Raw genomic sequence first — 26,358 nt, 5'->3', positions numbered from 1 at the left:
TGGGATCTTTTACATCAACCTGAGAGGGCAGGTGAGGCTTCAGTTTAACATCTCATCTGAAAGAAGGCACCTTCGACAATGCAGCACTCCTGCAGTACTGCACTGGGTGTGCCCGCATGGATTTTGTGCTCAAGTCTCTGACAACCTTCTGAAGCACAGTGGCAAATTTTTTTTTTGAAAAATATACTTTATTCATAAAATATCTGGAAGAACATTACAAAACATTTTTAAATCACTATCACAAAAGTACAATTTGATTCAACTTTTACACATGGATCACAAGGTGCTTCAATACAGTCAATAAATATTACAATCATTTCAATATGGTCAATGCAGACAATCAGACAGTGGTATTGGAACTATCAACATACATCATGTTGCACTCTGAGGTGCTTCAATACAATTATAATACAACTGTTATTCAATGCATACATTAATTTGGAGCTGTACAGCCTGAGGGGCTGTAAACAGTTCCCAGTCCCTCGGTGCACTATGGCAGAAAGGTCTTAGACAGCGACTTTTCCCCATTGCGCCTTTGCGCCGGCTGCCCCATGCTTTAGTGCGTCCCTCAGCACGTAGTCCTGGACCTTGGAATGTGCCAGTCTGCAACACTCGGTCAGGGACAACTCTTTGCACTGGAAGACCAAAAAGTTTCGGGCAAACCAAAAAGCATCTTTCACCGAGCTCATGATCCTCCAGCTGTGAAACACAGTGGTAAATGCTATCCAGTGAGTCATGTTCATGTATAGTTGGTGATCTGAAGCATCATTGTGATATTTAGCAATTATGATATTTAGCAATTAATCTGGCTTGATCCTTTTAAGGTCAAACTGGAATGTTGTCTAACTAGATCCAGAGGTCATTTAGAGGCTGATTACAGTTGAAAGTTTCTTTAGGTTTTTTTCTTCTGCTTGGAAAGAGTCCATGTTATCTCTACATCACAAAAACAAAATCCTGCAAGATAACAACTGGATTTAATTTCCGATTTTTGTCAACTATTTTCTTCTCAAGAAAGATCGGTTTGTTGGTGTTGTAGAACACAGCATCTGAAGAGAGTCTATTAAAATGTTCATACAAGTAGCACAGGGCACCACATGTCAGGAAGGTTGTGAAGGCCTTGGAGTGGGTGCAGAGGAGCTTTACTAGAATGTTCCAGGAATAAAAGACTTCAGCTATGTGGAAGACTGGTAAGGCTGGGATTGTCTGCCTTGGAGCATAGGTTAAGAGAAGATTTAATGGAGGTGCTCAAGCTCATGAAGGGTCTTGATAGAATGAATAAGGATAAACTGTTTTTACTGGCAAGCATGTCTGTAACCAGCAGACTCAGATTTAAGGTAATTGTCAAAAGAGTTAGAGGAAAGGTGAGAACATTTTTTACGCAGAGGGCGATGATCTGGAATGCAGTGTCTGAAAAGGCAGCAGTAACAGAGTCAACAATGACTGTCTAAAAGTAAATTGGAGGAGTATTTAAAATGGAAAGATCATGGAGGTGTGGGACTAGTTGGATAGCTCTTTCAAAGAGCTGGAACAGCATGATGGGCCAAATGGCCTCCTCTGCTGTATCATTTTATGATGACCATTCGTTTCCATTTGGCTCCATTAAGTCCCCCAGTGTAAAGCCCTGGCTGGAGGAACCATGGGAATCTGAGCAATGGGTTGACTTTACCATTTTATTTGGTTAAATTCCAACCTGTAACGCCGTGCATTCTGAGCAACAGTGGGCCTATGCTGTGTTGACCTGTACCTAAGTTATCTGAATTTGGATAAAGAGGGCCTGTCCCTTCAGGGTTGCATAGATTTGCATGGAAGGTACAGGATCAGGCCATTTTGCCCATCTACTCCTTTCTGTTTGTGCTGCATGTGACTTTCCTTCCACTCTCCTACATCTCACCCTATCAGCATATCCTTCTATTCTTTTGTCCCCCAGGTGATAATCTAGCTTTCCCTTAAATGCAGGATGAATGCAAGCATTCTGTATTAGACTCTTCCAGTGTCCGTATCTCAGTTAAGAGTACCAGTCACTGAGCCACAAGAGCGCCACGTTGTAGAAGAAATGACAATGCCACCCTGTCAGGCTGTTTGCTATTCTCCCACTGCTTCATGCTGCTCCCCAAGACACGGAAGACACGGAAGCAACAAATAGTTTGATTTGGAGACTGGTAACTGCGTTCCATGTAGGCTGGGCACCGGCTAAGCAAAAAGAAAACTTGATCTCAAATGGAGAACGCGTTGGATTGAGGAGAACAATAAGAAAGAGTTGCTACAAGTTTCATGTAAAAGTTGATTTACAGGATAAGGAAGGCTCTTCCTTTGGGAGTTCCTTTCTCTTAAATGGAACAGCAAGCAAATAATAATTTTTGGTGTATAATATTCCGTATGCCGTGGCCAGCGCTGATTAGTTTTTGCGCTACCTGGAGCTGGGAAGCAGAAACAGGCCAATGCAAACAGGATGATGGATTATTCACTTCCTGTGGAGTTTGTTGTAAAGATGACGTCTCTAGTCGACATGTGAACTCTCTCATTTTAAAACATGCCCCACAGACACAAGAATATTTGCATTCGCTCCGTATGAGCAGAGACCTAAAGTTCTCCAATACTAGAACCTGTCAATTCCTAATTTATTAACTGCTCTCTGAAATAGGTTATGAAGCCATTCAGTTCAAGAACATTCCCACTGCTGCCTTTCTTAGGAGAATTAGAGATGGGCAATAAATACCAGCCTTGACCCCATCCTGAAAATGCATTTTTAAAAGATTATCACGCAAATGTGGACAGCAGCGCCTCATAGTAATTTACAATCTTACCATGTCAAGCATTTTGGTATCCTCACGGGCAGCTGTTAGGTGCCATCGGAACTGCAGAACCTTCTACCCAATCAGCTGAAGGAAGCACTGTGGTGGCATAGGATGGCAGTAAGGGTGCCTAGATGGGCCACAAATGAGGAAACTATAGCAAGCGAGTCTAATGGACCCAATGAAACTGAGAGACTGAAGACCAACATTTGTTGCCTATCTCTAATTATCCTTGAGAAGGTGGTGGTAAGCCACCTTCTTGAACTACTACAGTTCGTGTGGATATGCGAGGCGATTTATAACTGAGTGGCTCCCTACGCCATCGCAGAGAGTTGTTTAGAATCAGCCACATTGATGTGGGCCTGGAGTCACATATAAGACCAGATAAAACAGCAAATTTCCTTCCCCAAGGACCATTAATGAACCACATGTATTTTTACCACAATCAAGTACTTTTATGGCGACCATAACTGAGAGTAGTCTTTTTGTTCCAGATTTGTATTTAGTTAACTGAATTTGCTACCAGGGTGCGGTTTGAGCTCATGTCTGCATATTACTTATCCAGAGCTCTGGATTCTTAGCCCAGTTACATAACCACCATGCTACTGCAGGCTTGCAGAATGTGATACTGAAATGCATGGTGATGCCCATCACAGATAAAAGGTACAAACTGGTCATAATACACACACGCGATGTGCTATCAATTCCCTGTGTGGGAGCTTAGCCTCCATGTCAGAGGCTGAGTGAATTGTCAGACGTTGTAGCCTCTGCATTATCCCATGCTGGTATGTCTGAAGCATGCTGTAGCTGAAGTCATTCAGAGTTGAATTGCATGGGACTCGGGCCTCTCACTTGGGGCACATGCTCCATGCTCAAAAATTGGCCCCAACAAATTTCTACATCAGAATGGTGTTAGTTTATCTTGCCTGTGAATCAGTAGGTTTTTGGTTCAAAGTCCATCCAAAGACTTGAGCAGAAAATCTAGATTAATGGTCTAGTACAGTATTGAAGGAGTGCTGCAGAATGTGAGCCGCTGTCTTTTGGATGAAACGTTAAACCAAGGCCCCTACTGCCCTGTCAGATGGACACAAAATATTCCTGACACTTTTGAAAAAGAACAGGGGAGCTCTCACTGGTGTACTGGGTCAATATTTATCCCTCAACCAACATCTAAAAACAGGTAACCTCATTATCTCATTGTTGTTTGCAGGAGCTTACTGTGTGCAAATTGGTTGCTGCATTCCCTACATCACAACAGTGGCTACACTTCAAAAGCAATTCATTGCCTGTGAAGTACTTTGGGATGCCCTGAGATCGTGAAAGGCGCTTTTGAAATGCATGTTTCTTTTTTCCGTTTTAAAATGGAGGCTGTTCACCCTGGTCCACACATCCCCTGACCTTTAACTCTCCTTCACCTGAAAATTTCAGTTGGGTCACAACTCACCATGTATAGCACTATGGGGGATTGAGTAGTCTTAATAAAAAAATCACGTGAATTTTTTTAAAAATTCAGTCATGGGACGTGGGTTAGGCCAGCATTTATTGCCTATCGCTAGTTGCCCATGAGAAGCTGGTTGTGAGCCGCCTTCTTGAACCACTACAATCCTGTATAATGTAGGTATGCCCCACAGTGCTGTTAGGGATGGAGTTTACTACATATATCTGAAATATATCCAAAAGCTAGAGAGCACAAGGCTTAATCGTTTTATCAATGAGCCTGTAGAACAAACTAATCAAAAGTATAACATTAATTGAGTGAGTTAACTGTCAAATATTTTTAATTCATTCTTGGGATGTGAGCATCGCATGCAAGGCCGGAATCTATTGCCCACCCCTAAATGCCCTTGAGAAGGTGGTTCCAAGTTTTCTTCTTGAACTGAACAACTCGCCAGTCCACTTGAGAGAGTAATTAATGATTTTTTTGAGCTATCAGTTTGAGTATTGGCAACAGTAGAAAAAGAGATTGAGCATCATTAATTCCAATAACACTCTGTTTGTAGCTCTTCTGGAAGGAGCTTAAGAACTTTGGATACATTTACTCAATTTTCCTGAGGACCCAGTAACAAGTGATGATGGTTTTGGGTCATAGTGGCATAGAGGGGAGTTGGGAAAGGATCACAAAAACTATTGCTAAAAACACCACGGTAACTAAGGGCTCTTAAGTAAACGGGTTTGAAGCCAGCAATCCTCTTGGCAATGTTAGCCGTTGATTAAATAATGACTAAAAATTGCTCTTACTTATTATTGCCAGTGAATTCATACTATGCCCTTTCATGGTCACCTCTCTGAAACCTCCTTTATAATCAAGACTTGCAGATGGTGGAGAAAGAACATGGCTGATTATAGTGAGACAGAGCGAGAGAGAGAGTAGTCGATTTCCAATTGCCAGCTCTGGGAATGAAGATTAAGCTCTTTCAATAGTGGCTACTTAATAGTGGACAGTTGACAGTGAGCAGTAAATCGCCATCTGCAGACTGACACCCAGGTAACAGATTGTAAACTACCTGCTCTTCCACTCCCCCCACCGACCTATGAACCTGACACTTGAACATCTGATGTGAACCCTTCCAGAGGGAAGCGACTGATGGGGTCAAATAGTTAAAGATGCTAGTTTTGAAAGAAAATTTTAAATGCAAAGGCATTGAGGTGGGATTGTGTCTGTGTGTGTCAGTGTGTGAGAGAGATGCTTATACCATGAGCTGCCTTTATAACATCCCTGCAACCATGCCAGGTTATGTCATTTTCTGCCAGATTTAATGAATTACCAAAAAAGGCAATAAACACCCTCCTTTTCACATGCTGGATGTTTGACAATTCAGTGTGGTTCATGATGAATCAATAGCATAGGAATTACACAGGACATTTAGCAGTGCATCATCCAGCAATCCTGCAGTCATAGACCAGCGAACTTTCAAATGGCTTCATCCTACTAGAGGAGGAGGAAGATGGCATTTAGAACTGAGGATGAGGAGAAATTTCTTCAGTCAAAGGGTTGTGAGTCTTTGGAATTCTCTGCTGCAGACAGCTCTGGATCCTCAGTTGTTGACTATATTCAAGAAAGAGGCTGATAGATTTTTGGGTATTAAGGGATAGTGCAGGAAGGTGGAGTTGAGATAGAAGACCAGTCATGATCTTACTGAATGGCAGGGAAGGGTGAAAGGTCAAATGATCTACTGTTGCTCCTTTTACGCTCTCATTAAGGGAGACAAGGGGGAAAGGGTTTTGGATGAATTTTTCCAGCCTGGTAGAGACTGAGTTGGAGGAAGAGCTGGCAGAGTTATGTCGGATGGCTCCCTGGCACACTCTTGTCTCTGGGTACGTTTCCCAAGGCAGGCTGGGAGCAGGGTCAACTGCCCACTCCACTGATGTAGGCAGCCAATTAAGGCAATTGAAACATCACTTAGGGGCCATTTTGCAATGTATTGCTGGTACTTTATCAATGTCAGAGAGGATTACCACCCAGTTCAGAGGCCATCAGCTAAGTCAAAGTGACCTCCCAGTGGTAGCCTACGGGGCCCATTGGAGCTGGAAACGCCACACCCAGTGGCAGGGCCACAGGAATGACAGGCCACAACCTCATCTTTCACTAGCTCTGGGAGGAGTTTCCCCTCCACCCTGATGGAACCACTGGCTTCAGGCATCCTTATTTGCTGACATCACTGCAGGCAGTCAAGGATGTCTCCATGTTGATGCGCTCTCGCACTTGCCTACCTGTTTCAGCAGTGTCCACCTCTCCCGACAGAGCTGGATATCATTGCAAGCCCACTGATTGGGTGTCTCAGTTCTCTGCAGTTACCCTCTATGCCAACCAGCAACCCCCTCCCACCCCAAGTTTGTGCCTTCAGTGTGGCAGGATCATCGACCTGCAGACTACATGGGCTACCATGGGGCTGTGAGGCAGCACCCTAGCACCTTGCGAAAGGCTTTTAGGCATTGGCAGCACAGATAGTGTCCCTGCCATTGAGGATCATGTCCCTGTTCCCATTCAGTGAGGTGAGTATTGGGGTAGAGGGCTCATTGAGCCTGGCGGCGTGAATTAGGTCATTCATTCTTTTTCCACACTGCAAGTCGGTCCTCCTATGAGCTGAACTGGCGCTCACCACCCTGGCGACCTCCTTCCATGTAGGTGTGGTGAGATGGTTGGGCCTCCTCCTCCCACCCCTCAGATAAAGGACATCCCTCCTGTCCTCCATTGCTCGGAGAAGTGTGTCCAACGAGGCATCGCTGAACCTTGGGGCCATGCTGGTTGACTCCTGCCAGCCATGCCCAGTTCCAAATTCCAAGGTGTGATATGAGTGCCTTTTAAACATGGCACCCAGATAGGACTCCTTGCCCGCTCCGCTGCGCTATTCGCCAGGAAATCCCCGACTGCGTAATTAATCAGCCCAGCATCACGCAATTTGCTCTCTCTCCCTCTTTTTTTTTCTCTCACTGCCTTCTCTCCCTTCTATCTCCATCTACCTTACTTTGATGATTTTTACTTAATGATCGCAATTTCTGTTTTCAGTGTTTGATTATTGGAGCTGGGCCTTGTGGGCTGCGAACGGGCATCGAACTGGCTTTCCTGGGGTGCAAAGTGGTGGTGATAGAGAAGAGAGAGACCTTTGCCAGGAACAACGTCTTGCACCTCTGGCCATACACCATTCAGGACCTGCGTTCCCTGGCTGCAAAGAAGTTTTATGGCAAATTCTGTGCAGGAGCCATAGATCACATCAGTGAGTACCTTTCAGAATTCTCCCTCTATAACTCATCTCTCACTCCCATCGTCAAGTGGCGGAAGCTTTTCTTATTGAGCAGTTATAGAATAATACAGCACAGAAGAAGGCCATTCAGCCCATCGTGTCTCTGCCGGCCTTTTGCGGGAGCTTTACTCATAACCCCAAACCCCCTGTCCTATTCCCACGGCCCTGTAAAGTTTTGCTTATTAGTTATTTTCACTGTTTAAATAAGTAGAAAATAAGCTCCATCTGCATCAATGCTGAGTTTGGGTTAATTTGCTATTTTGTAACGAACAGTCATTTTTCTGACTGAATGATTCTTGTTTCTAAGCGCTGTTTTTTATTTGCTGATTCTCTGTGTTTTGCTGACAGGTATTCGACAGCTCCAGCTAATCCTGGTTAAAGTGGCGTTGCTACTGGGAGTGGAGATTCAAGTTAATGTGGAGTTTGTGCAGTTACTCGAGCCCCCTGAGGATCAAGAAACCCAAAGTACGTTCACAATTTTTCTCTCCCTCCACCTTTCCCCCCTCCCCCACCTCCCCCTCAACCCTTCTCCTCAGATATATACCTTTCCATTCCACAAGCGGCGACTGGTATTGTAGCCAAGTCCTTGTTTGGTAAGCACGCCACCCAGGCTTCGCCAGCCGTCAGCTATTCAACCTTGGTAGGTATTGTCCATTCATCACCTGGCATCTGCCCACATGCCCCCTTTCCTGGCAGCGGCAATTGGACAGCACTCGAGAACTCTGGCAAAGTTTCCTATGGCCTGGGGCATACTGAGTAGAGTCACAGATTCCCTATCGTCAATTCAGTTGAGTTTGAGTGTCAGCCATGGCTCAGTTGGTAGCACACTCACCTCTGAATCACAAGATTCCAGGTTCAAGTCCCAATCCAATGTTTTGAGTACAAATATGAAGCACTCCAGTGCTGTACTGAGGGAGTACTTCACTGTTGGAGGTGCTGTCTTTCGGCTGAAACGATAAACTGAAGCCCCATCTGCCTGCTCAGGTGGATGTAAAAGATCCCATGGCACTATTGTGAAGAAGAGCTGGGGAGTTATCCCCAGTATCCTGGCCAATATTTATCCCTCAGTCAACATCACAAAAAAACAGATTATCTGGTCATTATCACATGACTGTTTGTGGGAGTTTGCTGTGCGCAAATTGACTGCCACGTTTCCTACATTACAACATTGACTATACATCAAAAGTACTTCATTGGCTGTGAAGCATTTTGAGACATCAGGAGGTTGTGAAAAGTGCTATAGAAATGCAAGTCATTTTTGATAGCTTTGTAGACAGGAGGATAGAAGTTTAATTTCAAAGCATGGGAGAATTGATGGCCTTACAGTGTCTGAATTTTTCAGCAATAATATGCTGCTCTCCAAACATGTAAACTTGGAATCATCGAACCTTACAGTGTAGGAGGAGGCCATTCCACCCATAGTGAGTGAACAAGCTCTTTGAAAAAGCTATCCAATTAGCCTCACTCCCACCATTCCCCCCTGCCCCACCGACCCTGCTCCTTCCCTATAGCCCTGCAAATATTTTCTTTTCAAATATTTATCCAATTCCCTTTTGAAAGTTATTAATGTATCTGTTTCCACAGCCCTTTCAGGCAGCACATTCCAGTTCTTAACAACCAGCAGCATAAATAAATTCTCCTCCTTCTCTGCCCTGTCCTCTTGCCAATTACAAAGCTTTACTTGGTTTGGATGTCAGGTCATTCACCACACATGATGGAAAATTTTATTGGACTCTATGGAGCTACAGTTATAATGTGAGGCTCATGAAAAGTGATAATGCGCTTCTCTTGCTGTACATCTTATAATGTTCACTCCTATCCTTTCAAGGTCAGACCATTAACTTTGCCATACATACAGCCCTGAAATCTTTTGAGCATCAGAAATAATGCGGTTAATTTGTCTTTCTCACAAAATTGGTGGCTGAGAGTAAGGGATCTTAGACTTGACCATCTACTTGAAGAGCTAGCACCAGCAGAGGCATGATGGGCTGAGTGTCCTTCACCTACAGGGTTATCCTAAGCAAGAATGCTGACTTAACTGTGACTGCTAAATTCAGCTCCTGTTTTCATTATGCCAGGTCCCGCAGTTTTTACTGGTGTTTAATAACTCCAGCTACTTGCGTTTCTAATATAAATAAATGGTCCAATGTGCTAAGTAAACAGATGCAAAGAAAACTGAGTCAGAGGGGAGACTCAGGACAGGAAATCAATGTTTTGTTAAAAAAATTGGTTGTCATTCTCCGGATATGGGTGTCGCTTAAGCCTGGCATTTATTGCCCATCGCTTATCTTCCTGAGAGGCTGAGCAGCCCTGTCCTGAACCACTGATAGAGGGTTTGATATAACTGAGTACCTTTCTAGGGCGGTTGGTGTGGTGCAAGGATAGCAGGTCCTGAAGGACATTGGGTTTTTGTGACAATCCGACTGCTTCACAGTTACTTTTACTGAGAGCAACTTTTTATTTTTTTTTAAGCTGAATTCAAATTCTCAGTCTGCCTCGGGATTTGAATTTGAGTTCTCTGGTTTATTAGTCCGGTAAAATAGCTCCATTACTCTACCTGGTACAAACACTGAAAGCAAGCTCAAAATTTTGCTTTGTGCAAAACTGAGAAAGCCTTTGGACAAAAGTACAGAAGGTACTGGTTATAAATCTCTCCTCTCTGCTGGAATGTGGCAGCCATTGGACAGTGGGACAGGAGGAAGCCGTTCAGCTCTTCGAACCTGTTCAGCTATTCAGTTAGATCATGGCTGTCCTGTACTGCTTTTGCTCCATTTCCCTTGATCTAGCAATCTTGGTTTCAAAAGCTCCAGTTGACCCCCAGTATCCACAACATCTTGGAAGAGACTTCCAGATTCCTGCTACCCTTTGTGTGAAGAAGTGCTGCCTGATTTCACTCGTAAACAGCCTAACTCTAATCTGAAGAATGTACCTCCTTGTCCCCTCCATAATTTCTCTATATCCGTTGAATCTATTATCATTTTAAATGCTTCAATCTGATCATGCCTCCCCCCCACCCCCACCAACCCCCAACCTCCCACCATCTAAACTCGAGGATATATAAGCCTGGTCTATGTGTTGAAGCAATAAATCCCAATTAGTACCCTGAACTGATAAAAAACCTTGTCAGCTTCTCTCAGTGGGCATTCACTGTCTTCTGTTATGAAATTGTGATGCACATCAGGATATCTGTTTCATCTCCTGTGCTGCCAGTGTCATCTAAAACCCTCCATTTGTTCCACTGAATCACAACAACATGACCTGCAAATCTTCTACACACATTACTCATGCTCGTAACCCCGGGTATTCAAAGTACCTGTATCTTGACAAATCTATCGAGGTTTCTTCAGTTATACTTGTTCCATTTAACTATCTTGAACGTTCCCTTTATAATTTTGCGCTGTTCCCCAGTCGACTAGGCAGGTGTTCCCCTTGCTGACTGGCCTTTGTGAATATGGTATGTACAACTTCTGGTGAGAAAAGTCAAGATAAACCCAGCCTGCTCCCCTCTACAGTCCACGTACTGCTCCTTTAGTTCAGGGAACAAAACTCTTTCTTCAAACTCCCTCAGATCAAGCAGAGTTTATTGATATCTATGTCATCCACTGTCCTGAAAATAAGAAAGAACTTACATTTCTATAGCTCCTTACATGACCTTAGGATATCTCAGAATGCTTTGCAACCGATCAAGTACTTTTTTTGAAGTGGAGTCGCTGTTATAAAATAGGAACCACAGAAGCCAATTTGTACCCAGCAAGCTCCTACAAACAGCATTGTGATAATGGCTAGATAACTTTTTTCTACAGATGTTGGTTGAGGGATATATATTGGCTCATGGCACTGGGGAGATGTCACTTGCTCTTTGAAATAGTTCTAGTGAATCTTTTAATGTCAGAAAGAGCAGAAGACAACATCTCTGTTTAACATTTCATCCAAGAGACCTCTGACAATGCAGCACTCCCTCCAGTGCTGCCTTGGGACTGCCAGCCTAGATTATGTGCTCAGGCCTTTGGATGGGATTTGAACCCATGACCTTCTGACTTGGAGGTGACAGTGGAAGAAGTCAGGTTAAGGAAATTGGATAAACATGTGAAGGAGGAGAATTTGCAAGGCTATGGGGAAAAGTAAGGGGGAAAGGGACTAAATGGACAGCTATTTCAAAGAGCCAGCACAGGATTGATGGGCCAAGCGGCCTCCTTCTGTGCTGTATGATCCCATGAATCTGATACCATGCTACATCCTGGCTGGTTTGCTCCTTCAAGTGTTCTGCCCCATATGCTTCAGCAAATAATATTGGAAATATTCAAGCCCCAGAAATGCAACAGAGGAGAGTCAAGAGCCTGATTCCTGGGGTCGAGCAATGAGGAAAAATTGGAGAAACCAGGGCATTTGAAAGAGAGGGGACCTTTTATAAAATAAGGACAAGATTTTTAAAAAGCAATATTTTACAAGTTAATTCTCAAGATTTGGGAGTTTCTGGCACACTTACTGTCCATCCCTAGTCGTCCTGAGAAGGTGTTGTTAAGCCACCTTCTTGAGCCACTGATAGCGGATTCGATAGAGCTGAGTAAACTGCTTCGGAGGGCAGCCTAGAGCCACCCACGTTAGTGAGGCTATGGAGTCACAGTCTGCGTCAGGATGGCAGGTTTCCTTCCCTAAAGGACATTGTGAATCAGCTTGGTTTTAAGACAGTCCAACAGCTCCAGGGTCACTTACAATTATCCAGATTATGTTTATGACTATTTAGTTAATAACCCGCTGAGAGTTCCAAGCTTTTTCTGTTTATTTATTTTGGATTTCCAGCATCCATTGTATTTTCAAGTGACAGGAGATGCTTTGGGTTGGACTCCTGACTTTTGGGGGTTTGGATAAACCCGGTTAAATGGGAATGTTGGGTTAGAAGGTCTCAGGGGATCCAGAGCACAATTTGGGATTTTTTTTTCAAACTTTATTTAAGTATTCTTCACGAAGTAATAATCTTTGTAAAATCTACACATATATTTCTCTGAAAATGATTTACACACTGTTGAATAAATACACGTTTTGACAGCTTCTTGCCTGCGGCACTGCACGTGAAGAGCAGATGTTTCTAAATATCTCACTCGTGACATTATGCCCTAGTTGTGAAAGCTTACAAATATATTTTAAAAAATTCTCAGGATGTAAGCATCACTGCCAAGGCCAGCATTTATTGCCCACCCCTAATTGTGAAGGTAGCGATGAGCTGCCTTCTTGAACCACTCCAGTCCATGTGGTGCAGGTACACCCACTGTACTGTTAGGAAGGGAGTTCCAGAACTTTAACCCAGCGACAGTGAAGGACACCGATATAATTCCAAGTCAGGATGGTGTTTGTGATTCAGTGGGGGTGCAGTTCCCATGCACTTGTGGGTTTGTGAGGTGCTGTCGAAGGAACCTTGCTGAGTTTGGAGGCTTGTTTCACAATGCCTGCTTCAGGATGTGCATTGTGTGACTTTGAGAGTTACAGAAAATGCACCAGGACTGCATGTGTCAATTTTTTAGTAAGCTCATTTTGATGTGGATAAAGATAGTGTGTCGCCAGGGTGCACATAGGAGCTGGGCTTGTCTCCTGCTGAATCCAAAGTGGTTGACCGGGCCCTGATTATAACTTTCTCAGAAGATAATAATAGAGTCACCGCCTGGAAAGTATTTCTGGCACTACAAGAATGTCAGCCAGCAGCCCATCCAAACTGCCTTGATGTTCTGAGTGGCCTCTCCAAGTTTGCCTGAGTATTCAGCACATACTTCAATTCAATTTTAACACGGTACGTGCATAGATCATAAATGCAATTACTGCCCAGGAGACCGTTCCACATAAGCGCTTGTCATAATTTTAAAAGAACCAAGAATAGCAGCACTGCTTGCCTTGATTAGATAAGCTCTTAGGCCGTCTAATTCCTTTACTCTGTTTTCATCAGCGTTTGGCTTTTTTGGAAATGAGAAAGGAATTTAACTGTGAATTGGCTGAGTGCTAAGAATAGGAAAGCTTCTCTCGATTTCTCCATCTGCACTAGTCACCTGTTTGTAATTTAATTAGACACAATGCACGCGAATGTTGGCCAGTTTTAAAAACTTAATTCTCAGGATACGGCTGTCGGTGGCGAGGGTGGCATTTATAGCACTTCTCTAGATGCCCAGAGAAGCTGGTGGTGGGCTACCTTTTTGCACCATTGGTCGTAGGTTTTGATGCAACTGAGTGTCTTGCTAGGTCACTTCAGAGGGCAGTTAAAGAGTTAGCCCTTATGGCATAGGATTGGAGTCACATATAGGCCCAGATTGGATAATGACAGCAGGTTTTCTTCCCTATAGGAGCATTAGGAAACCAGTTGGATTTTTATGACAATCCGACAGCTTCACGATCACTTTTACTGAGCCCTGCTTCTTATTCCCAGATTTTATGAAATGAATTTAAATTCTCAAAATGTTAAGGTGGGATTTGAACTCATGTTCTCTGGATGATTAGTCCAGTAACATAGCTCGCTAAGCTGCCATATCGCAGATTATTCCTTACATTTATAGAGCCCTATTAAGGATTTGGAAAAATATCTGCTAAGGCTTGGTCACTTGCTCTTGTAAGTATCCCGAGCATGTTACTATTGCGGGAGTTTTATTCGTTCACAGGATGAGAATATCACTGGCAAGGTGAGCATTTATTGCCCATCCCTAATTGCCCTTGAGAAGGTGGTAGTGAGCTGTCTTCTAGAACCACTGCAGTCCATGTGGTGTAGGTACACCCACAGTGCTGTTCAGGAGGGAGTTGCAGGATTCTGACCCAGCAATAGTGATGGCAATATAGTTCCAAATCAGCGTGCTGTGATGCTAACGTCCCATGAATGAACTTAAAAAACTTTGGCCTGGATGGTGTCAAGCTTCTTGAGTGTTGTGGGAGCTGCACTCATCCAGGCAAGTGGCATGTGTCTATCACACTCCTGACTGGTGCCTTATAGATGGTGGACAGGCTTTAGGGAGTCAGGAGGTGAGTTACTCTCCACAGGATTCCCAGCCTCTGACCTGGCTGCCCTTGTAGCCGCAGTATTTATGTGGCTTGTCCAGTTAAGGTTCTGCTCAATGATGTGTCCCAGGATTTGTCTCATTTATCTCATTGTTTTTTGGAGTTGCTGTGTATAAATTTGAGAGCCATCTTTCCTGACAAAACAGATGTAATTAATTGACTTTGGGACACCTGAGGATGTGAAAGGTACCATATAAACACAGTGCATTACTATTATTTATTTTATTGTTTTGTCAGATTATCTAAATGTCTTATACATCTGTACAACATTTTATTCCACAAGCCATTGAATTCATCATTAAAAAGTCTAACTGAGTTGATATTTTGACACAATGAGCTAGTATAAGCTGAATGATTGTGAGGTTGATGCGGGCTATGTAATAATTACAAGAGCAGATTGAAATTTTTTTTCTTTTACTGATGGAATACTGCATGTGTTACTTACATAATTATCCCCCAACACCCGTAATTTAGGAACAGGGTGGCGAGCTGAGGTACGGCCCAGTGACCATCCCGTCTCGGGCTTTGCCTTCGATGTTATTGTTGGTGCAGATGGACGAAGGAGCAGCTTACAAGGTAGGAATCTCTCAGCAAAGATTGTTCACTGTCACCCTCCCCCTTTCTCTCATTGTCTCTATCCCTGTCCCTTTCTCTCCATTTCTCTATCTGATTCTGTCTCCCTCTCCTTCCCTCTCTATCCCTATCTCTCCATCTCTCCCTGTCTTTCTCTATCTATCTTTCTCCCAGTCTCTCTCTCTCCCTGTCTCTCTTTCTCTGCCTGCCTCATTGCCCCCTCCCTCTCCCTCGCCATTGTGTAAATGGAGAAAGACAAAGAGAACAAAATGGATCCTTCAGTGTTATATTCAGAAATGATAGTAGAGTTACATCCAACCTCTATAAAGGGGAACTCTCGATAAAAGCAAATTTTCTTTGCTTAAAACTATAGAATGATTTGAGCAGCTAATACCCTTTGGGAAATCCAGAACAACAGCCTAACTTATAAAGCACCTTTAACATAGTGAAATATTCCAAAATGCTTCAGAGCACTTCATAGCAGCATTAACAAACAAATTTTGACACTGAGCTATGCAAGGAAATATTAGGGCAGATGCTTGATCAAAGAGGTAGGTTTAAGGAATGTCTTCAAGAAGGAAAGTGAGTGAAAGAGGCAGAGAGGATTAGTGAGGAAATTCCAGAGCTGCAGGTATGGCAGCCAGGGACGAATTGATGAAAATGGGGGATGCTCTGAAGCTCAGAATTAGAGGAGTGCGGTGATCTCGGAGGGTTGTGGGGCTAGAGTGGGGATACAGAGATAGGGGTGGGGGAGGATGGGAGCCAATGTAGGTCAGCAAGCACAGGGGTGATAAGTTAACAGGATTTGGTCTGAGTTAGCACACGGGCAGCAGAGTTTTGGATGAACTCAAATTTATGGAGGGCTAGCCTGGAGAACATTGGAATAGTCAAGTCTGGAGGTAACAAAGATATGGATGTGAGTCTCAGCAGCAGATGGAATAAGGATGGGGTGGATATTATGGGATGGAAATAAGCGGTCTTGGTACTAGAGAGGACGTGGAGTAGGAAACTCATCTTGGGGTCAAATAGGAGCATTCGCAATCTTAAAATTAGAGTTAGGCTGTTCGGGAGTGAAATCAGGAAGCACTTCATCACACGCAGTGTAAAAGAAATCTGGATCTCTCTCCCACAAGGATGTGGATGCTCAGAGTTGAGATGAATCATTTTTATTGAGGACAGATATCCAAACAGCTTGAGTCATATTGCCCCACCTCTTTCCTTTTATATTGTTTTGTGAACTTTAAGCAAGGGAAGTTTGAAACACTTTTGTTTGTCATTGAGACTGGGGATGCTTTAGTGGAGAGCGAGAGATTAGATGTGCTGGGACAACTGAAGATTAATATCAAAAGACTACCATGGGAAGATGAACACAGGAATGTGTGATGCAGGCCGTTGTTCGGGCTCATTCCGCAGTTGACTGTTGCAGATTCCCAGTCTGGTGACATAGGCAGGAATTTTCTGGCCCTGTTGGCATCACGCATCATGGTGGGTGGAGGGAGGGGGGATCAATATGGCGAGAAGACCAAAAATTGGTTTTATGTCGTCATTAAACCAGCTTGCAATCGTCTGCTCCACCACCGTCAATGCCAGGCCACATTCTCACCGCCGCATGTCAGGAACCTAATTTCAATACTTTAGCATTTTATTATAAGTCATGCTTGTCGGAATCATCCCCCCACCCCGCCACATCAAATTTACCACCCACATCGACATGACTTGAGAACAGCGTGATTCATGATTACCTTTAAAAGGTGTGCACCTGGCGACCTGAACTTCAAGGGGAACTCAGAGGTAAATGCACATAACCTTGCGCAGCGCCTGCGAGCATCACTCAAAGGACATCAAGGAAGAGGCACTGCATGTTTACACGGGGCACAGGGAAGTCGCTTTTTCCCAGCTAGCTTTCAGTGCGGTGCCAGGTGACTAGCACCATCGAGGTACAGGAGTCACTAATGTGTCCAGGGAGTGTGAGGCTGGACCATCATTTTGGTCTGAAAGTTACACGCAGCACAGGGAAGAGACCCTAGAATGAGACACCTGCCTCTATCTTGTGCAGGAACCAAGCTTTCACATCTGAGTGACACAAACACTGATCATCATAACAAGGAGCCATAGGCAAGGAGACATTCTTGGGAGTTTATTTACAATATTGAACATTAAGTACAAGTGATTAACACTCGTGCCCACGCTATACAACTACATCTTCTTGACCTTCCTAACCATGCCGCTCATCTTGGTTCTCCCCCGACATCCATAGCGGAGGTAGAGGTAGCCTGCTGACTGCTACGCCATGCCTGTGATGACATTGGAGGGCCCCGGCCTGCTTTTGGGGTCCTTCTGTGTGGCAGAGTCACCTTCTTCAGCCTGTGGAGCTGGAGCTGCTGGTGTCGCAGGAAGAGGGGATTCATATGGGCCAGACACTCCCAGAGTCACCTGGGTGGATTGCCCCCAGGATGTGCACACTGGCCCTCCTCCCTATGGGTGCCAGACAGCCCCTGGCTGACTCCTTGAGGAGAAGAGGATTGAGATCAAGCTGCCCTGCACCCCTCTCACGTACACACTGTTGGCTAACTGTAGTGTCGGTGATGGGGTCCAGCCTGCACAGCAGTGCAGGACTGATGTCCTGGACCAAGGTCTCCATGGTGGCTGCCATCCTACCAGTGTTGACCTCGATGCGTTGGCATGCCAGCGCTATCAACTTAGCCTGAAGTTGGACGGACTCCTCCATCATGCCTTGCAATCTGAGGAGTGCAGCGGACATCCCTTTCTGATGTTCCCGAGCTTACCTTTGCAGCTCCAGAACTGAGGTATGACCGAGTCCAGAGGCTCCTCATCTGACTCAGACTCAGTAGATTTCTGGCCTCCAGCAGCCCTCCAAGTGCTGGGGACCTGGGAAGACCCTACTGCTGCCTGCTGTGGATCAGAAAATGCAATGTGCTTACCAGATTGTGACCTGAGGCTATTCTAGAAGTTGGCCCCACTGAGGTGTGTGTCTCTGCATTGATGGAGGGTGTGGTGAGTGCTGTGACAGATCTTCAATTAGGGTGTCATCAGCTTCTTATTCCGAGGTGCCTTCGGGGTTTGAGTCAAGGACCTGCATTGTGGACCCCAACAGCTGCTTCCCAGATGTGCCTGCGATAGCAAGGAGAGATAATTAGTTCACGGCAGAGTGCGGAACAGAGGAAGTGACTCGCAGCATGGCTGTCTGATGGATGTTGCACTGCTGGATCCTCACTTGGTTGAGCACCGCCGACTCACCGTCAGCACAGGAATGGTCCAGATTGTCGTCAGCCAGCTGGGTGACTCTAGTTTCAAAGTCTGTGAGGACCTTGATGTGAGGCATTCCTCCACCAGTCTGCGTCCTTCCCTTGTGTTGTGTGCCAGCTTGTCCTGCATGAAGACAGATGGAGGGAGTGTAGGCAGAACATCTGCCCGCCAGATGAGAAGGATGCCTGGCACGTGTGGGTGGTGAGTGGTCCCATGGACGGGATGAGGACAATGAATGTGTGTGTGAGAGGGTGAATGGTGATGTCCCTTGAACTGGCAGTGAGTGAGGACCCTGTGAATGTGTGATGGGTTTGTGAGTGTGTGAGTTGAGAGTGATGAGAAGAGTGACTCACCCTGGCGGAATGGAGATCATCATTCATCCTCTTTCTGCCCTGGGTGGCTGTCCGCTTTGCAAGGCGTTGGTGCTGACCACTGCTGCCACCGTCTCCCAAGCTGGATTTGTCATCTTACTTGCTGGCCTTCGCCCAGAGTGGGGGTAGAGGACTTCACGGTGGGACTCCACTGTGCCCAGTAGGCACCCAAGGGGAGGCATCACTAAATTTGGGGGGGCAGCATGTTTCTTCCCTTTGGCAGCTCTGACTTTGCAGCATCTTCCGATCCCTTAGAGAGTGTTAGGCCTGGGCAAAGGCAGCCTTTAAATATGGCGCCTGGATTACTGACTGCCTGAGGTGACAGGCAGGCGAATCAGAGGCCGCCCCACCAGTGATCCAGCATGTTTCTCGGGAATGCATTATTGATGAGGTGGAACTTGTCGGGAACGGGACGATACAGTGTGAAAACCCACCATTGCAGCCGGCCGGTAAAACATCCTTTTTCCCACCCACTACCGCACTTTGTACAAATCTGGGATGATTCCTCCCACAGTCTGACTTCACATTTAAACCTTCGCCTGCCTCAAATATAAACAAAGCAAGCTGAGGACAGAGCAATCTGGGTTTGAATCCAGTGCAGATTTCCTGAATTCAATGTTCCTGGACCCAGACTGATGATAATTTGGTGCAATGCAGTCCTGCTCACACTCTTGCTTGTTCACTGTCAGTTTTCGCTTTTCTAGCTGTCTCTCCGTCACTTGTTGCCACTGTCTTCTCTCCTTCTTCTTTTTCACTGTTTTTCTCTGTAATCCTCTCACTCTCACACATACTTTCACACACATTCTCTCTCGCACACGTTTTCTCTCTCTGGCACACACTCTGACTCTCGCATTCACACACACAATAATTAAAATTGTGCTGTTGGAATTGGATTGCTCATCTGAAGTTGGATTTCAGACGGAGGTGAGGAACCCTTAATTCTGCATTTGGCGTGCACTGGATGTGATCAGGAGATGCTAACACTTGTGACAAGGACAGAAAGTGATCTGTTCCTTGTATGACATCCCGCACCCCAATAATTACAGATTTCCCAAATCTGACGTGAATCACCTCCCGCCCCCATTTCTCCCCCCCCCGCCCCCCCCCCCGGCTCCAAAATTTGCTTTTGAAAAATCTGCTGTTGAATACGATGTCAAGCACTGATAAGAGTCGGCTAATATAACAAACATGTTAAACGTGTTAAAGAGAGCAATAAAATAAAATCGTCTGTAAAAGTAAAGGGATTAGGGTTTGTTTCTGAAAACGGTGTTGAAACAGCTGTGATAATATATCTGTATTTCAGGATTTAGAAGGAAAGAGTTCCGTGGGAAATTGGCCATTGCCATCACTGCCAACTTCATCAACCGAAACACAACAGCCGAGGCCAAAGTTGAGGAAATTAGTGGCGTTGCTTTCATCTTCAATCAGAAATTCTTCCAGGACTTGAAGGAGGAAACAGGTGGGTGTTGACCTACCTCACAGGGCACTCCAAACTAAACAGCTTTGCGACAAAAACATGACACTATACGTAGGGCGGGGTGATGGTGAAAGTTTCAGCTCTCTGGCTGTACCTCTCTCCTGATAACCGCAGCAGTTAGGTTGCTCCCTTCACTCCCCTTCAGTTCCAAATCCAAGCTTCCTCGACTCTCCAAAATCCACCTCTCACCCCTGCAGCAGAATGCTAAGATCTGTGAAAGGCTGAATCCATGAGTTTGCAGCCAGGAGAAAGGAGTTAGACTTATGAATGAATTAGATAAAACAGCACAAAACGTACATCATCAAAACAGGCCATTCAGCCCAGCTGGTTTACGTTAGTGTTTATACACCATATGAAACTTCTCCCACTCAAATAACCTCTTCCCACTCTTTGAGGAGTCCAGGACAAGGGAATATTGTCTAAAAATTAGAGCCGGACTTTTCAGGAGTGAAAGTAGAAAATGCTTCTACACACTAAGCAAGGCTGAAGTTTGGAACTTTCCTGCAAATAGCAGTTGCTGCTAGATCAGTTGTAAATATTAAATCTGGAATTGATAGATTTTTGTTAACCAAAGCTATTAAAAGAACACAGAGCAAAGGCGGGTAGATGTAGTTAGGTCACAGATCATTTCATTATATAGCGGAACAGGTTTGAGGGATTGGATGGTATTAAGAGTTACGGAACCAAGGTGGTTAAATGGAGTTAAGCCACAGGTCAGTCAGAGAATCTAATTGAATAGTGGAACAGACTCAAGGAGCTGAATGGCCTCCTCCTGTTCCAGTGGGAACAATTTCAGTGTTGAAGTTGATCTTGAGAGTGATTTGGCTGATGAAAGGTTCTACACAGTTCTAATGTTGAATTCTGTGTTTTTTATTTCAGGGATTGATCTAGAGAATATTGTTTACTATAAAGATAACACACACTACTTTGTAATGACGGCAAAGAAGCAGAGCTTGCTGGACAAGGGAGTGATTGTCAACGTAGGTATAAGTCTTCCTTAGAGGAAATTCTGTTACATGTGAAGAAAGTAATTGGGACCCTATTTTCTGACTGGGGGAATCACAGTCCAAAATTGTCAACAGTCTCATTAATCTCCTGACTGATTTCACAACAGCACCAAACTTCCAACACCACCCAATCTTGACAGCAGTTGAAACACAGCCCCAGGCAAAGCCTTGCTGAGCACAATGCTCAAATATATCAGCTACATTCAGAACCCCACCTCACACCCACAGTAAAACTACTGGCTAAAAACACTCTCACACTGATACAGTGAGTGTTCCTTACTCTCGTTAGTTTGCAAGCTGATTCTGTCACTCTCGCACGTCATTCTCAACGAGTTGCTCTTGCTTCACACAATATTATCTTTGCTTTTTCCCTTGCCGCATGTGTTCTTTCTTGCTCTTATTCTTGATCTCCTTACTCATTCCTTCCATTTTCCCTCTGTACCTCTCTCTCTTTCCCCTGCCTATTCCCTCCTCTCCTCCTGCTCCCACCCCTTCTCCCCACCTTCCATCACCCCCTTCCCGCCACCCTTCCTGCACCCTGCCGCCCTTCCCACGCCTCTCCTCCTGCTCCCCCTCCCTTCTCTCCCCCATCTTTCCTCCCCCTTCTCTCTCCCCCCTCTCCCCTCCCTCTCCCTCTCTCCTCCCCCTCTCTCGTCCCCCTCTCTCCTTTCCCTCCCCATTCTCTCGCCCCCATTCTCTCCCTTCCCCTACCTATTCCCTCCTCTTCTCCTGCATCCTCCCCCTCTCTATCCCCTCTCTCCCTCTTCCCTCCCCTCCCCACTTTCCATCACCTCCTTCCTGCCCCCCTCTTGTGCCCCCTGCCACCCTTCCCATGCCCCCCCTTCCCGTTTTCCCCCTTTCCCATCCCCCCTTTCCTCCCTCCTACCATGTGCTCTACCCCTTTCCCCTCTTCCCCCACCCACATGGTCTTCCCCCACCCACCCCCTTTTCCCGCATTACTCTGTAAATTTTTCCTCTTCAAGTATTTATCCAATTCGCTTTCAAAAGTTACGATTGAATCTGTTTCTACTGCTCTTACAGGCATCACATTCCAGACCATTTCATAAAATAAATTTCTCCTCAATTCTTACTGTGGTGTTTTTGCCAATAAATAAATCGTAAGTTGTCTCTATCAACTTACATCATTCAGTTGTTTATGTTAAGCAACTCATACTTTCCTTGCATTTATATGGTGACCTTCATGTCCTTGGGTCATCCCAAAATGAGTTACAGTAAGGAAATAGGCCATTCAGTCTTTTGAGCCTACTCTGAGCAATCACGGATGACCCATCTTCCCACGTCATTACCCAAATCCCTTAATTCCCTTAGTATCCTAAAATCTATCAACCTCTGTTTTGATCATACGCGATGATTGAGCCTCCCCAGCTCTGAGGTAAAGAATTCTACGACCCTCTGAGTGAAGAAATTTCTCCTCATCTAAATGGCTGACCACTTATTGAGACTGTAACCCCCTAATTCTGGACTCTCCAACCGGCGGAAACAGCATTCTAGCCGATAAGGTAATACGGGAAATGTTTAAAAGCTATAATAGGGAAACGGTAATTCAACCCAACCAACTCGTGTTGGCCTTTGTCCTCAACATGCACAGATAGTTCTAAACATCTTTGCCTGCCCTGTTGCCTACCCCATTCCCTTGATCTACCTCTCTAATCTTGAATATTGGCTTCGTTTCTGCCTCAGTCACTGACACTGGGAGAGAATTCTCTCTGTGGAGAAGGTAATCTTGGCCTCTTCTAAGTCGCCAACATTTTGACTCAAAAATCTTATACTCTTCCCATACAACCAACATCACTGAATCAGATTATCTTCTCATTGTCAGGTTGCAGTTTTTGGCAGCTTGCTGTGCTGAAATTGGCTGCAATGTTTCCTATGTTACAACATTGACTACACTACAAAAGTACTTCATTGACTATGAAGCCTTTTAGGACATCCTGAGGTTCCAAAAGGCACTATATAAATGCAAGTCCGTTCTCTCTTTCTTAATGCCAACAGTTTGCCTTTGGAAATTCAATGACTACAAAGTCAGTAAGGGGAAGCAATGGACAGGAAGAGGCCGTTCAGCCCTCAAACACCTATTTCCCCATTCAGTTAGATCATGGCTGATCTGTACCTTAACTCCATCTACTCATCTTGGTTCAGTAACCCTTAATCCTGTTCCCCAACAAAAATCTATCAGTTTCAGTATTGAAGTTTTCAATTGACCACCAGCCTCAGAGGCATTTTGAGAGAGAGTTCCATATTTCCACTACCCTTTGAGTGAAGGAGTGCTTCCTGAAATCACCCCTAATTTTAAGGAGAGGAGAGGCTTTTCCAATGTCACTAACTCTTGTGTTCTTCCTGTAGGATTACGTGGATACAGAAATGCTTCTATGTGGTGAGAATGTGAACCAGGAAGCTCTCCTGTCCTATGCGAGAGAGGCGGCCGACTTTGCCACTAATTACCAGCTGCCTGCCTTGGACTTTGCAATGAACCATTATGACCAACCCGATGTGGCCATGTTTGACTTCACCTGCATGTACGCTTCTGAGAATGCTGCATTAATCCGAGAGAGGTGTGGCCATCAGCTGTTGGTAGCTCTCGTCGGAGACAGCCTGTTAGAGGCAAGCACTTTTTAAAGCTCTGCTTTTCCTTTTTTTTGTGGACTTACTCAGGCTTTCAACATCAGGAGCACGTGTTGGAAATTCATCTGCAGAAGGCAGTGCCCTGGGAGTTTGCCTCTGGAAATTCAGAGCAATATTTAAATGAATGGAGCATAGGAACAGGAGGAGGTGATTCAGCTGCCTGAACCTGTTCCCTCATTCAAGTAGATAGGGCTGATTTGTAGCTCAACTCCATTTATCTTCTTTCCCCTTACGCAACAAATATCTATTCATCTCATCCTCAAGAGCTCCAGTAGCCTCATAGCGTCCTCAGCCTTTGTGGGAGAGAGTTCAAGATATTTCCACTCTCCTTTGTGTGTGAAAGGGCTTCTTGATTTCAACTCTTAAATCTTAAGGTTGTGTCCCATTGTTAAAGACATAAACAGCTAATATGTCTCCCCTTAACCTTTTCTGCTCTTAGGAGAACAATCCCAGCTTCTCCAGTCTCTCCACATAACTGAAGTCCCTTGTTCCTGGTATCATTCTAGCTCATCCCCCAACCCAGAGGAGATAATTTCTCTCTGCATCATCTTAAACCCCTCAACTAGATCACTCCATTCAGCATTTGGCCTGTTATACACTGTTGCCAATTTCAATGTAAGAACATAAGAAATAGGAGCAGGAGTAGACTATTCGGCCCCTCGAACCTGCTCGGCCATTCAATACGATTCTGGCTGATCTTCTACCTCAACTCCACTTTACTGCCCACTGTGATTCCCTGACAGAGCAAAGTCTGTCTACCTCAGGTAGCGACTGTCTGTCTCTTTCACTTAGAAGGCCAAAAAACAAACATACGAATTAGGAGCAGGAGTAGGCCGCTCAGCCCCTCAAGCCTACTTCACCATTCAATAAGGTCATGGCTGATCTGAATGTAACCTCAACCCCACATTCCTACCTAGCCCTGATAACCTTTCACCCCCTTGTTAAGCAAGAATCTATCTAATTCTGCCTTAAAAATATTCAAAGACTCTGCTTCCACCACCCTTTGAGGAAGAGAGTTCCAAAGACTCAACCCTCTGAGAGAAACATTTTTCCTCATTTCTCTTAAATGAGCAACCCCTTATTTTTAAACAGTGACCCCTAGTTCTAGATTCTCCCACAAGAGGAAACATCCTCTCCACATCCACCCTGTCAAGATTCCTCAGGATCTTATATGTTTCAATTAAATCATCTCTTACTCTTCTAAATTCCAGTGGATACAAGCCTAACCTGTCCAGCCCTTCCTCATAAAACAACCCACCCATTCCTGGTATTAGTTTAGTAAACCTCTGAACTGCCAATGCATTTACATCTTTCTTTAAATAAGGAGTCCTGTATACAATACTTCAGATGTGGCCTCACCAATGCCCTGTATAACTGAAGCATAACCTCCCTACCTTTGTAATCAATTCCCCTCACAATAAATTATAACATTCAATTAGCTTCCCTAATTACCTGCTGTATCTGCATACTAACCTTTTGTGATTCATGTACTAGGACACCCAGATCCCTCTGAATCTCAGAGCACTGCAATCTCCCACCTTTTACATAACAAGCTTCTTTTTTATTTTTCCTGCCAAAATGAATGATTTCACATTTGCCCACATTATACTCCATTTGCCAGATCTTTGTCCACTCACTTAACCTATCTATATCACTTTGTAGCCTCCTTATGTCCTCTTCACAATTCACTTTCCCATCTATCTTTGTGTCATCAGCAAATTTAGCCACTATTCCTTTGGCCCCATCATTCAAGTCATTTATATAAATTGTAAGAAGTTGAGGCCCCAGCATTGATCCCTGTGGTACACCACTCATCACATCTTGCCAACCAGAAAAAGACCCATTTATGCCAACTCTCTGCTTCCTGTTAGCTTTCCAACTTCTATCCATGCCAGTATGTTACCCCCTACACTTATTATTTTCTGCAGTAAACTTTGATGTGGCACTTCATGCAGACCTTTATGCAGAGCTTTCCTCTTCCAAAGTTACTTGAGCATATAGAAGGTTTGTTTTACCAAAAGATGTCCTTTTACAGCCAATGAAGTTTTTTTTTAAGTGTAGTTACTGTTGCAAAGGGGGTGTCAGGTTGGATTTCATGTTCAAATCTCCGGAGTTGAAGTACTGTTTAGCTACTGTTGATGGAGTTCATTTTGCATTTGGTTTGTTGCTCTGTGAGGTCTCCAAACTGCAGGCCACGTGGGACATCCTGCAATCCAACCTTTGAAGACCAGGTCATTCTTTTTATTCTTTCATGGGATTTGGGTGTCACTGGCAATGCCAGCATTTGTTGCCCATCCCTACTTGCCCTTGAACTGAGTGGTTTGCTGGGCCATTTAAGTGTCCACCACATTGCTGTGGGTCTGGAGTCACATGTGGGCAGCAGATTTCCTTCCCTAAAGGACATTAGTGAACCAGATGGGTTTTTATGACAATCAATGATAGTTTCATGGTCACCAT

The 26,358-nt window shown here is 44.7% G+C and overlaps 1 protein-coding gene across 12 annotated transcripts in view; it reads left to right on the top strand.

The window, feature by feature from the left end:
• The window catches only part of mical2a (microtubule associated monooxygenase, calponin and LIM domain containing 2a), a 253,781-nt gene that overhangs the window by 80,848 nt on the left and 146,575 nt on the right, over positions 1-26,358 (top strand). For 11 of the 12 annotated variants that reach the window (XR_005944170.1, XM_041196944.1, XM_041196943.1 and 8 more), the window contains 6 exons: positions 7,300-7,507; positions 7,883-7,999; positions 15,038-15,139; positions 20,078-20,233; positions 21,131-21,231; positions 23,623-23,880. Coding sequence is in view for 11 of the 12 variants with exons in the window: in XM_041196944.1 (XP_041052878.1) it covers positions 7,300-7,507; positions 7,883-7,999; positions 15,038-15,139; positions 20,078-20,233; positions 21,131-21,231; positions 23,623-23,880 (942 nt within the window). In the remaining variant the exon portion in view is untranslated. The remainder of the gene's footprint in view (positions 1-7,299; positions 7,508-7,882; positions 8,000-15,037; positions 15,140-20,077; positions 20,234-21,130; positions 21,232-23,622; positions 23,881-26,358) is intronic. The other variant, XM_041196942.1, reaches the window with a different exon arrangement.

This window comes from Carcharodon carcharias, chromosome 10 (genome assembly GCF_017639515.1).
Source record: "Carcharodon carcharias isolate sCarCar2 chromosome 10, sCarCar2.pri, whole genome shotgun sequence".
Classification (NCBI taxonomy): Eukaryota; Metazoa; Chordata; class Chondrichthyes; order Lamniformes; family Lamnidae; genus Carcharodon; species Carcharodon carcharias.
The sequence above is the reverse complement of the archived record's forward strand: the minus strand, read 5'-3'. Positions and strand labels throughout refer to the sequence as shown.